Raw genomic sequence first — 16,985 nt, forward strand, 5'->3', positions numbered from 1 at the left:
TAATAAATCCGAAATGTCCGAACTGTTGATATCAACAGTATCATCAGTTATTTGCAATGCCTAACCACTCTCCCAACGTTAAAAGCATACCAGTTTGCTCTCTAAAACAGTCTCAATTTCATAATTGAGGTTGTATCTTCTTGCAAATAACTCGAAAACGATGTCTAAGAGTGAAAATAATTTAAAAATTTGTAAAATTTTAGGGGTTAATGACATAATAAAAAAGTTTAAAGGTCTTTGGGAACATCCTGTATAGCATTGATCCCGTGGTTGCATACCTTCAAAAGTGATCTTAAAGGATATCTCATGATAACATTGTTCAAACATCTTTCTATTTTTTTATATTGTTAAACATACTGTTTATTGTTGTTGTATGGGATAAATTGCAGTATTTTAAAAAAAGTAATACCTATTGGAATAAAATTATCAAAAAATGATTTCAATCCCTCTTAAGATAAAGCTAAAAGTTTTAAAGCCTGTGTTGTTGCTGTATTGATTCTTATTTCCTCTAAAAAAAGCTTTCTTGGAGAAAAAAATTGGATAATTTAACAAGGTTAGATGAAGGTTGAGGTTATGTTACCAAGATTAATTCTTTGAGTTCTTAGCATATTATGACTCACTTTATTATTGCAAATTTATAGGCATTTTTCGTGAAATAATCTACAATTTCCACTTCAAAACATAATTAATCATTTGATGTTGAGATTTTTGCAATTTTTCTTTTAAATTAATAAGATGAGAAACTACAACCACCTAAATGTTAATAACCAAATGATCCAACAGAAAGAATTGTTAAATAAAATTGTTTTATTTTGATTTCAATTTCTTAATAAACTGACCGTTATTAATGATATCAAATCGAGGGACAAAAATCACGTTGAACAATGTAATTAAAATTATCCAATTTGAATCGAAAAAATTTCATTCTCATTTTTGTTAATAACTATCTTATCTATATTTTCTAAGTTCGTTGTATAAAAAGTTTATATCAAATACATACCATGATGAGAGGGGCCCGCATTTGGAGCTCTTAAAATATTAGGTCCCTGGGCGTTTACATTTAAGCCCTGATTAACACCGCGACGTGGTCCAACACGATTTCTAACATCACCCATTCCTTTTGCTATAAATTAAAAATGATACTTTTAAATCATATTCTAACCTTAAAATTGAAAAGGAAATAGGCGTGGAAGGTTTGTAAGGAAAAAAAAGATGTTATTTACCACGAATATTACGATTCCTCCAATCTCCATCCATAATGAAGAGTCGGGAACCTTTTCTCAATTGAAATAATCAAAATTTCACCACTGAATAATAACGAAACGTGTCACAACAGCTATTTCTATACGAATGTAACGACATCTGTACTTCCCCTGTGTTTGTACTTTATACTTAGCCACTATGTTATCGCACCATGAGATAATTATAACCTTATTATAGATATCTGTTTGTTGTAGAGAAGTTAGTTTTGCGATATCCTATCATAAAAGATAAACTGTACATAATAATAAATAATTAAGTTTTACAACAAAGGTGAATGCATTTTACTAACTCTGACATTGACAATTATGAAGTTAAAAGTTTGACATTGTCATTATCAAAAAATAAAAAAATTATTTATAATTTTAATTATGAAATTAAATAATTTAAAATAAATTGTTTTAACAATCCAAAACATATTAAAATTCTTGTTTATAGATATATACAAAGCTAAAATATTAAAATAAATAAATAAAACTTAACGATATCATCTTTACCGACTCATAAATTGACATCTGTCAAAAATTTGACATTAACGTCATTATTTAGGGAGTTAGCATAAACAACAAAAACGATGAGTTTTTATAAATAACATTATTTTGTATAAAATAAACTCGGAAATCGTTAATAAAATGGATGGGGAATATGAAAATCAAAAAGATCCCAACCAACACACCAAACAGATTTATTGTGTCGTTGAGAATGTGGGAATTAAATCCAAATATCATCACCCCAGCGAATTAAGTAGTAATTACGAGGAAGATAGTGATAAGGTGCAACAAAATCGATTTGGAAGGGTGTTGAAAAATTTTAAGGAGAAATTAAAGCGTGGTAAATTAACGTTTTGGAAGCACAAAGTTAAAGAACAAAATCATCATCGCGTAACGAGGAATTTAGGAAATAACGTGAATACACCTTCAGTTCCTGAACAGGTTGATTCGGTTGAAAATGGAGAAATTGAGAGTAATGTTGAAGATATTAACGATGATGTAAATATGTTTTATTAATTATATGTGTTTAATTAATTTTTTTTTTAATTTAATTAGGTTGTCTTAGATAAACAATCAGAAGCCTATAAAAAACTCCACAAATGTAAATTTTATTGGGGCCCTATATCAAGTCGAGAAGCTGAACAAGAATTAAGAAATAAACCGGATGGAACGTTTATTATAAGAGATTCCTGCTCTGCCCGACATGTTTATAGTTTATCATTTCGAAGCTGGGGACGAACTTTACACACTCGCATCGATTTTGATAATGGTTATTTCAAAATTTTTAGACAGGAGGGTTACTCGACGATTAATTTAATGTTGGAGGCGGTGATGCAACTCTCAAAGAATGGCGTTTATTGTTTTACACAGTCGAAAAGTGCGTTAAATCCATCTTACCCCGTCCGTTTGCTCAGTCCTTTATCTCGTTTCACAAAGATCTCTTCGCTTAAACATATGTGCAGATTCGTTATTAGAGAACATATTAATATTAATGATATTAATAATTTGCAATTGCCTGAAACGGTAAAAAGTTATTTGATGGAACCGTATTTTAAATAAAATTAAGATTTTTAGGTTAAGTGTAAAATATGATTTATATTTTAGTGGGCTTTTATTATTATTTTTTTATAGTAATACATTAATTTATAAAAAAAGAATTAATTATGAAGTATTTTTGCAATATATATATTTTTTTTTAAATAAGTTTGTTGTAATATGAATTATATAAATTATATAATGTGATAAATAAATCAATTTCTTTTACATCGAGAATTGGGTTGAATTAAAAAAGTGTTGAGGAAGATTTATGAAACATTTAATCATAAAAAAAATCTTACAATTTTATAACAAATTAAACTAGAAGACGATACAGTCTTATTTTTATCTATTGTTCATACCTAGTATATTTCTTGCCTAAAACAAAAAAATTCTATTAAGTTATTTAATTAATTTTTTTATTAATTACCGTAACAAAAGCAGACATTAAAGTATCAGAACCACGACCCGTTTGCCCATCAGAATTAATCAACAAATTCTGTATTTGTATTGCTTCGCTTAACCGATTATTTAAAAACTTCCAAGTTTCAATGTGTTCCTGGGATTTATCTTGAATTAAGTACAACTCCGTTGCTTTGTAAATTGCGGCTAAAGCGACTCTTCTTGCATACCAACTAAACTATAATTAAAAAATATAAGTAAGAAAATAAAACATTTTAATGTTAATTACATCGACGGAACGATCCCCCGCGTAATAACAAATATCGTCGACCATTGTTAATTGAGATGCTAAAGCTGTAGGCACGTTTGGTGGAAGAGACATAATTGCAATGGCTTGGGGCCATTTTGACAAATATGGTATAATCATTTCTAATCGGATTTTAACGGCATCTTCAACGAATTCGGCTGGAGACGTTTCTTTTAATGGATTTATTGACTGAAAAGAATACAAAAAATTATTTGAATAAATAAATTTAAAATTGGAAAATAAATTTGTTCTGAACGTGCACAAATCGTAGACTATGATGAAGATGTAACGCAATGGAAAAGAGTCTCATTTAGAAGAGTATGAATTCCGTTTGAAACAAGGATTTGTATTCGTTGATGATAAATTGGACGAATCGTCGAACTATATCCGAGAAATGCTTGAAATTATCGGAATGATACGAAGTTGAGGAATACGATGAGAAGCAGAATGTCCTAATATGAAATTACTCTTACTCAACATTCTTTCACGGTATACCTTTCGCTCCTACGAACTGAGTACTGAAATATGTTCTATTCCCAGCTTTTAGTCTTTCCTTGATGGCTATATAGAGTCAAGATGCATGAGAAGGGAAGAATCAAAATCAGCGATGAAGAAGAGGAGCCAATAACTCTTGCAGAGGTGCAAGACGCCATTAAGAAAACGACGAATAGAAAGGCAGCTGGGGAGAACAAAATAGTAGAAGAAATGGCGAAGGCGGGAGGCATGGTATTGTCCAAAGAAATTAAAGAGCTTTTCCAAACGGTATGGAAACTAGGGCGGATACCAGCAGATTGGCAAAGAAGGATAATCATCCCCATATACAAAGGGGACGCTGTGAAAACTATATCCCTCATTAATGTCATTGCAAAACTATACTCCAGAATCCTGGAGAAGCACCTAAGGACTTGCATTCAAGAAGAACTGAATGAAGAGCAGAACTGATAAGAGGATCAGCAAAGGTAAATCTGCATATTAGGTTTCTTAGATATGCACTTTGATGAGGTGTCAAGGAAAGCATTAGAGAAGAAAGGAAAAACTCCCCTACAACTGATGCAGATCATGCAGAACATGATCCATGTTTCAGATAGTGGAGGGAGTGGTGAAGCGTAACAGGAGGACCTCTAGCATGTTCGTCATGGAAAAACGACAGTTTATACCCTATCCTATTTGTAGCTTTTATGGGTGAAGTGGTGAAGACATGCAAGAGAAGAACAAAAACATCGGTGGTCAGCATGCTCAACCTCAGACCGATCATGTGCCAGGCTCTGATCTATGTAGATGATGTATCACAGACCCGGAGACGGAATTGTACGGAGAGCGGCATAATTTTGTGCAAGGTGAAGAGTCAAGTTATGGTGGTGACGAGGACACCACCATAACATGACCAATCTATGCAAGAGGACCGAGGATTAATCCCTGCAGAACTACGCACGAAACATTGCGACAGTCACTCTGTTGTTGATATATAGCAACAACCTGAATTCTTTAAAGATTCAATAATGCCAATAACATCACTTTCAGTAGTCGGTTTCCAGAAGAAACTTTTATAATTAGTGCTTGTTATAACGTTGGGTACCGTTTTTAATAAGTTAAAAGATTGTTTGGAAATCAACCATAGCTTTGGTCATCCTTTTTTTAAACTTTGAGTTGTAATCGTTTTCTTATATGTAGCAGAAATTAGTAAGCTTTTTAATAAATGGATATAATCTTCAAAACTATTTTCAGTGTCCAAAGCATCATAAGTTCCGTAACTTTTCGTAATTAATACAAGAGTGTCTGATCAAGGCTATTATCTTTCGATTGCAAATCAATACCAAAGAAATACAGAAATGCAAGGAAAGTGGTCAGTTCATATAATTATATATATATATTATATTTCAAAATGTTACAACAAAAAACGCACCATTACAACTATGGCAATGCTATTGGCAAGACCTCCAAGTATTCATCTATGCCGTAGCAACTTTTAAATCCAAGGTAGAGCCTTATTTTAGATTTAAACTGTTTAGCATCAAGACCCTGGACACGCTCAGGCAGTACATTAAACAGTTTAGCGGCGTAACAGTTCACGCCATCTTGAGCTCCCACAATACGTGTAAAATTTATTTCAATATCGTTATTACTTTACGATATGAGGTTGGATTATTTTTAATGTATTGTAGACATTCTAGAATATATGTGTCAAATATCTGGAATATAGCCGATATTTGCTTATTTGCATTGTTTTCTGTTTCTTTGCTATGGCAATCAATATAAACTGACCGGCAAAAAAAACCGGCCACTATAAATTTGCCACAACTTCAAAGCTGGGTTTCTCGCGAACCGCGCATTCGATTTTGATGATTCTTTTTTTAATGGAAAGGTTGATTCTTCTGTAATAATCCTGCTATAGAAATTTTCGTTCAGATTTTAATTTGAGCATATACGGGGTGAGAAAAATGAGAAAAACTTTTATTCTCGAAATTTGTAACACCCTGTGGGGTGCAGCTGCTACAGCAGAGGGTATTACCTGGAATCAAACAGTAGCCCAATCTTTTCTGAGCATTTTCTTTTTTTATTCACTCTATTATCTCTGTTACTAACGAAGATGCAGTATTTTAAAGCGATAGCCTGTCAAAACAAGATGAGTGACAATAGTAGTTGATGACCGTTTTATTGTTCTAAGCAATCGTAGAACGACAGCTGTAGAGGCTCAGCATCGTTTTCAAATGGTGCGTGCTGTTGATGTCAGTGAGAGAACCATTCGCTGAAAACTTGCTAGAACTGGTCTGGCTGCAAGAAGGCTGCCAAAGGGCCGAGGCTACTTCCTAGATATCGATGTGCGCACTTACATGTGAATTGGGAGATCAAGCAATGGAGGAATGAGTAGTGCAATGGAGGTCCCTTTTACGGATGAGTAGTGGTTTTGTCTACTATCAACCGATAGTCAGGAGCGAATATGAAGACGTTGAAATGAAAGATTTGTGGACTATACAATAATTATGAAACGCGAAAGTTTCGATGGTGGTTCTGTGATGGTGTGGCCGGGTATTTCCAAAGAAGCCTATACAGATTTTTAATCATTGTTAAAAGTGGCGCCTTAAATCACTGACCTTGAAAAGTAAAACTGGGCACCCGAAACAGTTTTGCAGAAGCACTTACATTTTCTTAGAATTACAGAATTGCGTACGTCCATACGTTCATTATTGTAAACATATGTTCTCAGTTCTAATATGCGGTAAAAACAAAGACAAATAAACAAGAAAACAAATTTAATTTAATGTAATAATTAATAATAACACGAAAATTAATAGCGTGTGTGCCCCCAACGAGCCAAAGTAACGTCATGTAGTCGGCATCGAACTGATTAGGTTCGTAATTGATCCCTGAGGAATTGCGGTAAACTCTTTTTCAAGAGCAATTCGTAACTACTGAAGGTTGTCCGGTAGGACAGGACGACGACGAATGCGTCTCTGAAGTTGGTCCCAAAGATGCTCGATAGGGTTAAGGTCCGGGCTGCACGCTGGCCACTCCATCCGTTCAATACCCACCTCATCAAGATATTCGCGAATCACACGTGCTACGTGCGGTCGCGCATTGTCATGCATTAGCATGAATCCGTCACCAATAAAATGGGAATAGGGCACGACAGCTTCTTGCAGAATATCTTGGATATAACGGTGGGCATTTAGCGTGCCATTTTCAACAAAGATGACCATCAGGTGACCGGAGACAAAATCGGGACTCGTCAGTGAAGAGCACCTTACCCCATTGTTCCATTTTCCAATTCGTATGTAGGCGCCCAAATTGAAAACGTGCTCGCCGATGTCTCTGGAGCAGCCGCTGTCTTTTGGCAGGTCTTCTTGCAGTTAGATCACTTTCAGCAAGTCTTCGACGAATGGTTCTTTTACTTACGTCAACCCCACGCACCATTTGAAGACGATGCCGAGTTTCTACAGCAGTCGTTCTACGATTCCTCAGAGTGTTTAGCACAATAAATCTCAATTAAAACATCTTCAATTAAACTAATAATACGCGCAACATCAGTTATTGACAACGGCATCTTTGACAACTGTCAATTTACTATTCGAAACAACTGACATACGCTACCTAGCGCGCCACCTTAGATTTTGTATGCTTGTTTGTCTTGTTTTCACAGGCATTCGCTTTAAAACACTGCATCTTCGTTAGTAACAGAGATAATAGAGTGAATAAAAAAACAAAATGTTCAGAAAAGATTGGGTTACCGTTTGATTCCAGTTAACACCCTCTGCTGTAGCATCTGCACCCCACAGGGTATTTCAAATTTCGAGAAAAAATGCATTTCTCATTCTTGCACCCCGTATATGTTCAAATTAATATCCGAATAAAAATTTCTATCGCAGGATTATTACAGAAGAATCAACCTTTCGATCAAAAAAGGAATCATCAAAATCGAATGAGTGGTTCGCGAGAAACCCAGCTTTGAAATTGTGGCAAAATTTTAGTGGCCGGTTTTTTTTGCCGGTCAGTTTAGTTATTTTAAATGGCATCCACATGTTTTTCTTGCATATTTTGATAGAGGTATGGTTGTATTAGAAAAATCGAGAAAAAAATGCGTTTGCTGAAAATATTCAATCAGCAAATTACAATCAAAGCAGGCGTTGAAATGACGTTGACTGCTTTAAATGTCAAAAAATTGACAGTTTCAACAATTATGAATTGATGATTATGCGCGTTCTGTACACTGTTCAATATTTACACAAAACGTGGATCACAAAAAGAAATTCTTTAAAAAATCTAAGCCGAGATATGGAAAAAAACAAACGTTCAAATTGGGCATCATTTACATGCAAACAATTTTGAAGACGACGCCAAAAGAATATCACTTGAAATTTGTTGTATTACAGTTGTTATTCTCACACATAACTGATTAAGATCTTGAGGTTGATTCTCGTACACTCTGTCTTTCAACTAACCCCACAGTCTAAAGGCGATAAATTAGGTGACCTAGCTGGACATTCAATTGGTCCTAATCTGCCAATCCACTTCCAAGGAAAACGTACATTTAGGTACTACCGCACCTGAACAATATAATGCGGAGGTGTTCCATCTTGCTGGAATATGACATCATTGATTCCACCATTATCCCTTGGGAACAAAGCTTCAACCCATACAGCATTAATATTTTGATTCTTTATCGTTCGCTTAATAGCAACAAAATAAAAAACAAAGCAAATAAGCAAATATCGCCGAAAAATGCACCACAATTAATAAAGAAACTTTTATTTGAAACATTTTTCTTTAAAAGCACAAATAGCGAAGTTATTGGCTATATTCCTGACATCTGACACAGCCTGTATATACATGGAACAATCAGAGTATTCAGTTTGGTTCTGCAGCATTCAACAAAGCGCAAACCAGTCATGACCCTCAAACATTTCCTTTGCATTCGAAAATCCGAGACAGTGTGAGCAAAGTGTCAAATGGTACTATATGCAACTCTCTAAAAAAAATCTTGTACTAAAAATTGAACGCATGTGGCGCCATCTGTTGGGGGTATTTTGAAATTACTCAGCTAAGAACCGAACTACTAGAATACAGGTTGGATTAGGTTTATATATAAAAGCTCCAACCAGAGAATAACGCCACATGCGTTCAATTTTTAGTACGACATTTTTTTTTTAGAGAGTTGCATTTCTACGAAGCTATTTTCTATAATGTCATTAATAAATAATAGTATCAAAAACAGCAACAGAGAGCCTTGGCAGCGGGCGATAAAAGGAATTAATGCAAATTATAGTATCACCTAAATAACACTCTGTTCATAAAAATATAATTACTGCATCAAATTAGAGAACTTGATTGAAATTTTAACATCTTCTGACAATTTTTATATATTATTTTCTTAAATTTCCTACAAAACACAAATAATTAATAAAAATCATTTAATAAACATACCTTATTTTTCATATATTGAACTAATTCTTCATTTGAAACTTTTTGAAAATAATTAACCAAATCTGAACCACCCTTAGTAAACAATCCATGAGTAACTCCCGGATACCCCACAGCTTCAGCTCCACACGCTATGGCATCCTTAGACCAACCTTTACTTGGAACGAATTTAAGTGAAGCTTGAAGAATTTTATTGCGAATATTTTCTTCGTACTTTTCATTTTGCGTATCCGATTGTTGTTGATTCGTCGAATTATTCCTACTCGTTAACCATACTACACAAGTATCTAAGAAAATCAGAACAAAAAAAAATTATTTAGATAAACACAATAATTTTAAAAAATTTCGAAAAATATAGCGATGAAATTATTTATTAAATGTGATGGGTGCTATCTATATATGTTTCGAAACATACGTCTCGTCTTTAGGCACGACTAAAATGAAACATGAAATAAATTAAATATCACAATAAATATTAACTTAAATAATTACCGTCAATAGTTTACTTAGAAGTACATGTAAACAAATAAATATGGGATCTCGACAAACAACAAATCTCCTGCACAAAAATAAATTAAAAACCAAGATATCCTTTTAGATGTTCTTTTAACTGTAAACCAAGTAAATTTTATTAATTAAATTGAATAATTAAATTCAACGAACCTAACCAATTTCACAATTTTAAAAAATTCTTTAATATATCGAACCAAAAGCAATTTTAATATTGGACAGACGGGACGGAATTTAAAAGTTAAAGCTAAAGAACATCTAACAAAGAATTCTTCAGCATTTTGTAGACGTTTAAAAGCTGAGAACCATAACTGTAATCCAAACAACATACACTTAATGAGAAAGATTAACAAATCCAGAGAACTGGACTTTATAGAAGAATTCGAAATTTTAAAACACAAAGAAGTGAAAGGTGATACGATTTTAAATGAAATAGCAGAGTTTAACGATAGATTTTTCATGAGATTTATAAATTTAAACCAAATAACCATTTTAGGACATTGATCACAAAAAATGTGATATGCCCAACACTTTGGATTTTATTTTTATCTTTATAATAACCTGTATTCCAAAATTCTACAATATTGAATTAAATCTTTGCAAAAGTTGAATTTAATTTTAAATTACTGTATTTATTAAACTTGTTTTCATCAACACGTAAGTTCACGCCATATTGCTTTAATTCTATTTAATAAAATTTACTTGGTTTATAACATCTAAAGTTAAAAGAACATCTAGAAGGATATCTTGGTTTTTAATTTGTTTTTGCGCTGGAGATTTGTTGTTTGTCGAGATCCCATATTTATTTGTTCACATGTACTTCTAAGTAAACTATTAACGGTAATTATTTAAGTTAATATTTATTGTGATACTTAATTTATTTCATGTTTCATTTTAGCCATGCCTAAAGACGAGACGTATGTCTCGAAACATATGTAGCACCTATCACATTTAATAAATAATTTCATCGTTATCTTTTTCGAAATTTTTTAATTCTCGAGCGAATGAAGATGGATTTTGAGTTAACTTCAACACAATAATTTTATCCCATAAAAAAATTTAATTCTTTCCTTTCAATACAAAAAATAAACAAAGACCAAAATAAAATTAGAGTCCCAAACACTCAATTTGGTGTCTTTAAAGTACTCGGAAATAATCAATTTTTTATCTAATTGTTCAACGAGCATCTCTTTGTATTGAGTTGTTAAGTACGCGTTTAAAGAAGTGTTATTAATCCTTCATTTTATGTTGGAAATTAAAAGGTATCTTCCGCGATCATCAAATCGATAAAGATAATTTTTTTAAACTTCTAAGCCCGTTTTTCGGTAAATTTCCAAAGGGTTATAAACAGAGTTGAGCTACTTGCAGTAAAAATGTGCTGCAAGTAAAGTAGTCACTACTTTTCTACTTTAAGTAGTTTATTGCCAGTACTTTCAAAATGTAGGTACTTAATACTTGTACTTTCAGTATTTAGCTTAAAATGTACTGGATAATTGTTACTTGTTTGACATAAGAAGTACTTGAAGAACTATTTGTATACTCCAAGTAGTTTATCTACTTCCAGTACTTTTAATAGTAAGAAAAACAACGTCATTTTAAGGTTTTTTCAAAATCCTAGATAATCTTAGGAATTCTATGAAGTCTTCTGGAAATACTGAAAAATACCGACATAAATTTTTCGGAATAACTACATCGTAGACATTCGTAATAACCCCTAGATATCTTTAGAAATCCTTCCAATTTTCTTAAAAAGTCATTTTCTAAAAAAGTAAAAAATCATAAGATATACTTAAAGATCGTTGAATATCTTTGAAAATGTGTCTAAATTGATTAAAATTTTTAGAAATACTTAGTGGTATATAAACATTTTTGGAAATCGTTTCAAAATCCCTAGAGTTGTTTGGAAATTCCTATAAAATCTTCTAAAAATTTGAAATTCTGTAGAAATCTATGCAAAATTCTGGATAACCTTAGGTATTCTGAGAAATTTTTATGGTATACTTGAAAATCCGTTGAAATCTCCTGGAAATACTAAGAAATGCTTACATAAGTGTCTGGTAAGAATTAAAATTCCTGGATATTTGTAATAATCATTGGATATCCTTGGAAATTCTTCTAAACAATCATTAAAAAACCGTGAATATACTCAAAAATCCTAAGATATCCGTAAAAATCGATGGATAGCTTTGAAAATGTGTCTAAATTCCTTAAAATTTTCAGAAATACGTAGTAGTATATAAAAACTTTTGGAAATCGTTTCAAAATCCCTAGATATGTTTGGAAATTCCTATAAAACCTTCTAAAAACTTAAAATTCTGTAGAAATCTCTGCAAAATTCTAGACAACTTTAGGTATTCTGAGAAATTTTTATGATATACTTGAAAATCCGTTGAAATCTTTTGGAAATACTAAGAAATGCTTACATAAGTGTCTGGGAAGAATTAAAAGTCCTGGATATTCGTAATAATCAATGGATATCCTTGGAAATCCTTCTAATTTTTCTAAAAAATCATTCTCTAAAAACTAAAAAATCCTAAGATATCCGTAAAGATCGATGGATATCTTTGAAAATGTGTTTAAATTGCTTAAAATTTTTAGAAATACGCAGTTGACTATGAAAATTATTGGAAATCGTTTCAAAATCCCTAGAAATGTTTGGAAATTCCTGTAAAATCTTCTAAAAACTTGATATTCTGTAGAAATCTCTGCAAAATCCCAGATAACCTTAGGTATTCTGGGAAATTTTTATGGTATATTTGAAAATCCGTTGAAATCTTTTGGAAATCTCCTGGAAATACTAAGAAATGCATACATAAGTGTCTGGGAAGAATTAAAAGTCCTGGATATTCGTAATAATCATTGGATATCCTTGGAAATCCTTCTAATTTTTCTAAAAAATCATTAAAAAACCGTGAATATACTCAAAAATCCTAAGATATCCGTAAAAATCGATGGATAGCTTTGAAAATGTGTCTAAATTCCTTAAAATTTTTAGAAATACGTAGTAGTATATAAAAACTTTTGGAAATCGTTTCAAAATCCCTAGATGTGTTTGGAAATTCCTATAAAATCTTCTAAAAATTTGAAATTCTGTAGAAATCTCTGCAAAATCCTAGATAACCTTAAGTATTTTCAGAAGTTTTTATGGTATACTTGAAAATTCGTTGAAATCTTTTGGAAATCTCCTGGAAATACTAAGAAATGCTTACATAAGTGTCAAGGTAAGAATTAAAACTCCTGGATATTCGTAATAATCATTGGATATCCTTGGAAATTTTTCTAAAACATCATTCAAAAGCCTTGGATATACTCAAAAATCCTAAGAAATTCGTAAATCTGTGGATATTCCTTTAAATCTTTAGAAATCTTTAGAAAGCCGAGATACAGGAGGTGTCTGAAAATCGTAAATTTTGAAACACTCCCTGTATATCAAAAACGAAGAGGGCTACGAAAATTTGGTTTGCACCATATTAAGTTTTACAAAAAAGTAGCTCAGGTTCGCGAAAGCCGCAACTTTCTATCTTTCATAATAACTGAGATACCCTGCAAACCCATCGAAATTTGGACACCCTGTATATTCAAGGGATATAATTACTTTGTATTGGGTACTTGAAATTTTAGTTTCAAGTAAAATTACTTATTACTCTAATTGTAAGTAGTTTTTAAAAATACTTGTTACTTATTACTTGGAGTAAAAATAATTTATAGCGCTACTTGTACTGGTTACTGAGAGTACTTTTTCGTTGTACTTGTAACAGCTCTGGTTATAAATGATGATTGTTGATAAATTTTGGTAAAATTTGCAATGATATATCGAGTCTAAAAGGTGATAATTAAATGTTAAACCTTTAGATAAACAATAATTTTATTCCATAAAAAAATTAATTTCCTCCTTTCAATACAAAAAAAAAATTAAAGTCCCAAACACTCATTAACTCTACACAACAAACTTTCGATGACATCGAATGCGGTTAACGACGAATTAATAACTTTAACTTTTTCGCCGGACGTTAATTCTGGTAGATTTTTCCCTCCAATGCTGACACTAACTTCGCTGTCGTTGTTTAATTTATCACCGTGCGCATTCTCCGACGTAATTTCTTTCAATTTTAATTCGTAGTGAGCTCGAGAGATCGAAAGGGCCGTTTGTAAAGGTACCAAAAAGTTATTTTCAATCTCCTTTATGCAATAACCCCAAAAATTCGTTACATTCTCTTTATCTCTCAACGCAAGATAACGAAGCAAATTTAACGCGGCGATAATTTGGTCAGCCTCTTTAATCAAATCGGTTTCAATTCCGTGTTCAAGCCGACAAAATCCTCTCAATAACGAGCGCAATTTGATGTCTTTGAAATACTCGGAAATAATCGATTTTTTATCTAATTGTTCAACGAGCATCTCTTTGTATTGAGTTGTTATGTACGCGTTTAAAGAGGTGTTATTAATCGTTCGTTTTATGTTCGAAATTAAGAGGTATCTTCCGCGATCATCAAATCGATAAAGATAATTTTTAAAAATTTCTAAACCCGTTTTTCGGTAAATTTCTAAAGGGTTATAAATGATGATTGTTGATAAATTTTGGCAAAATTTGCAATGATAAATCGAGTCTAAAAGGTGATAATTAAATGTTAAATTTTTCGTTTTTAATAATAAATTTTGGGAGAGTTTTAATCCTTTTTCAATAATAAATTGGTTATCATACTCAAAGAGTTTTACAATAAATCTTAAACTGTTTTGGAAGATATAAACGTTATCATAAACACAAGGAATTCGATTACAGCCATAATCTTCACCCAGGCATAAATAAAACAACGTCGATAACGATAATATTCTTATCCGAACGTCTTCGTGATTTTTAATAAAATCATTTTTAAAAAAACCATAAATATTAGAATCAATTTCAAGTATTTTATTGACAATCCTTTCAGCTACCATTCTAGCTTTACTTTTTGGTTTATTTTCTAAGTGCATATCCAAAAAAACCAACGGTTTTCCTAATAATTGGAGATAATTTCTCAATAAGATCTCTTTAAGATCCCCCGAATTAACATCCATCACTTTTTCATGCACGACTTCGTAAAATGAGAATACATCTTGATATAAATTCGAAATTCTTGCAACCGTTGGATCGGCATCCATCATTAACTTTTCTTCCTCTTCTAAATTTAAATTATCCGGAGTTGGGAGCTCATCAATGTAAACTTGGATCGCGTTTAAGCACCATGCTAAATAATTTATCCTTTTCGTTGATAAAACCCCCAACAAAGCTTTTAATAGGGGTACTAATAAGATTACCAAAGTTGAATCTTGTGGGATTGTTTCAATTTCTTTGATTAATACTAATAAGGCGTCATCAGGTTGGAGTTTTTCACAAATTTGGATAAGCAGAGATTGACAGGAAAGGAAAAAATCAGGTTCTGATTGTTCAACTTTTCCGTTGAGATGTTCCGTGATAATTGGGACGATATCCCAAGGATTTTCAATTATATTCTTCATGGTTTCATCGTTGAGTATTAGATTGGAAACTTGGGCGATTTTCCGGTCGTTTAACAGCGTTTTCAGTTGGTTTGTAAGCTCAGTCATCTGGAAAAGGAGAATTCTCCTTTCATCGATTAACTAGCTTTAATTACATTACGCAATGAGACGTAAGTCTTTTTATAAGAGTTTTTTTAATAAAATTTTGAGGTTATGTAAAGGAATTAAAAAAATTGGGGAAAATTAACTTACGTTTAAGCCTGAATCGGGCGGTTGAAACACTTGAAACGAAAGAAGCCACCAGGGACATAACTAATTAAAAAAAATTTTATAAAAACCCGTTTTAAATAGTGAATATTCTCATATTATTTTTTACACAAACGTCATTTATACTTATTTACTTCGGAATAAGGAATACCAATATTGACAAAACGAAAAACTACCAACTTTATTTGTTGTTATGACAAAAATCTTTAAATTAAATAAACGAATAAATAACTAAACCTAGTTAAAAGCTTTTATTGCAAATTTAAATTATTTTTTTTTGTTTTTTAATTTATGAATACTCATTAATATACTGCAATTAACAAAATAAAATAATACGACAAGTGTAGAATGGGTTGCATACCCCTCATTATTTCGTATATAAAATAATTAATTTATAATAAATTTTAGGAGAAATTTGCTTTATTTTCTTACCTTTTTTCAACGCTTCATGTGAAGATCATTTTGTCAATAAAAAGTTATTATATTTGCTGTATAAATAAATATAAAACAAATCTACATGACTCTAAAACAAGTTGATGATGAGAGATTAAATTGATAGAGTTTTTAACATTCACAAAAGTATGTTTTGATTACGGATGTGCCAAGAAAAACGATGAAGATGGTTTTAACATTTCCAAAAGCTTCCACAACTGTCAAAATTGATAAAGACAAAACTTTTAACTTTTATAATTAGTTGAAAAAGGCTTGTTATTAACTAATTACAAATTTGTTTTCTCTTTAGATTCGTTAAGTTAAATGCAAAAGTCAAGATTAGTGATGGAACCAAAGAAATTAATTTTATAGCGAATTTTGAAAGTTATCGATGAAAATTGCAACATCGAAAATTTTATCAAAACCTCAAAAATTTATTTCTCAAAAACTAAAAGCGATTCTTCAAAATGGGTTGTTGCATTAAAAAAAGGACACTGTAATTAATAATTGGTGATATTTCCATAAAGATCCTTCAAGAAATTAATTTTATAACGAATTTTTTAAATTATCAATGAAAATTGCAACATCAAAAATTTTAACAAAACTTCAAATATTATTTTCTCAAAAACGAAAAGGTATTTTTCAAAATGGGTTGGTTCATTGGAAAGAAGACACTTTTATTAACACTTTGGGAAATTTTTATACTCATATTCCAAGAACTGGATTTTATACGAATTTTTAAACTTAATCGGCAAAAATTGCAAAATTCGAAGAAATTGTCGATCATTTCAAAAATTTATTTCTCAAAAACTTAAAGTGATTTTTCAAAACGGCTTTTTGCATTAAAAAGAGGACACTTTAATCAATAATTGGTGATATTTCCATAAGGA

The 16,985-nt window shown here is 31.6% G+C and overlaps 4 protein-coding genes across 4 annotated transcripts in view; 1 reads left to right on the plus strand and 3 right to left on the minus strand.

Annotated features, from left to right (window-relative positions):
• LOC111428642 (NFX1-type zinc finger-containing protein 1-like) overlaps window positions 1-1,529 on the minus strand; it is a 45,253-nt gene extending 43,724 nt beyond the window's left edge. Inside the window, exons 1-2 of the mRNA XM_071201348.1 lie at window positions 1,224-1,529; window positions 1,001-1,123 (exon numbers count right to left, since the gene is read on the minus strand). Coding sequence (XP_071057449.1) covers window positions 1,001-1,123; window positions 1,224-1,257 — 157 coding nt within the window. The 5' untranslated portion in view covers window positions 1,258-1,529. The remainder of the gene's footprint in view (window positions 1-1,000; window positions 1,124-1,223) is intronic.
• A 251-nt stretch (window positions 1,530-1,780) lies between these two features.
• On the plus strand, window positions 1,781-3,023 carry LOC111423768 (suppressor of cytokine signaling 6-like). The gene is made up of 2 exons (XM_023057111.2): window positions 1,781-2,249; window positions 2,307-3,023. Exons 1-2 carry the CDS (start codon window positions 1,893-1,895, stop codon window positions 2,808-2,810), a joined length of 861 nt encoding a protein of 286 aa, XP_022912879.1. The 5' UTR covers window positions 1,781-1,892; the 3' UTR covers window positions 2,811-3,023.
• A 26-nt stretch (window positions 3,024-3,049) lies between these two features.
• On the minus strand, window positions 3,050-15,734 carry LOC111423767 (ubiquinone biosynthesis protein COQ9, mitochondrial). Its single transcript, XM_023057110.2, has 5 exons — window positions 15,649-15,734; window positions 9,415-9,698; window positions 3,478-3,684; window positions 3,217-3,426; window positions 3,050-3,164 (listed from the first exon to the last, which is right to left on the minus strand). Exons 1-5 carry the CDS (start codon window positions 15,704-15,706, stop codon window positions 3,132-3,134), a joined length of 792 nt encoding a protein of 263 aa, XP_022912878.2. The 5' UTR covers window positions 15,707-15,734; the 3' UTR covers window positions 3,050-3,131.
• LOC139428865 (glomulin) lies at window positions 13,777-15,740 on the minus strand. The gene is made up of 2 exons (XM_023057109.2): window positions 15,649-15,740; window positions 13,777-15,504 (listed from the first exon to the last, which is right to left on the minus strand). The coding sequence occupies exon 2, from the start codon at window positions 15,502-15,504 to the stop codon at window positions 13,834-13,836; it is 1,671 nt and encodes a 556-aa protein (XP_022912877.2). The 5' UTR covers window positions 15,649-15,740; the 3' UTR covers window positions 13,777-13,833.
• Between the last annotated feature and the right edge of the window lie 1,245 nt (window positions 15,741-16,985).

This window comes from Onthophagus taurus, chromosome 1 (assembly GCF_036711975.1).
Source record: "Onthophagus taurus isolate NC chromosome 1, IU_Otau_3.0, whole genome shotgun sequence".
Lineage (NCBI taxonomy): Eukaryota > Metazoa > Arthropoda > Insecta > Coleoptera > Scarabaeidae > Onthophagus > Onthophagus taurus.

Coding starts and splice junctions, on each gene's coding strand:
- LOC139428865 (XM_023057109.2), bottom strand. CDS start 15,504: ATGACTGAGCTTACAAACCAACTGAAAACGCTGTTAAACGACCGGAAA.
- LOC111423768 (XM_023057111.2), top strand. CDS start 1,893: ATGGATGGGGAATATGAAAATCAAAAAGATCCCAACCAACACACCAAA. Junction 2,250..2,306: donor TTGAAGATATTAACGATGAT/GTAAATATGTTT, acceptor TAATTTAATTAG/GTTGTCTTAGATAAACAATC.
- LOC111423767 (XM_023057110.2), bottom strand. CDS start 15,706: ATGTCCCTGGTGGCTTCTTTCGTTTCAAGTGTTTCAACCGCCCGATTC. Junction 3,685..9,414: donor TTCAATATATGAAAAATAAG/GTATGTTTATTA, acceptor TATTCTTTTCAG/TCAATAAATCCATTAAAAGA. Junction 3,165..3,216: donor TAATGTCTGCTTTTGTTACG/GTAATTAATAAA, acceptor TTTTTGTTTTAG/GCAAGAAATATACTAGGTAT.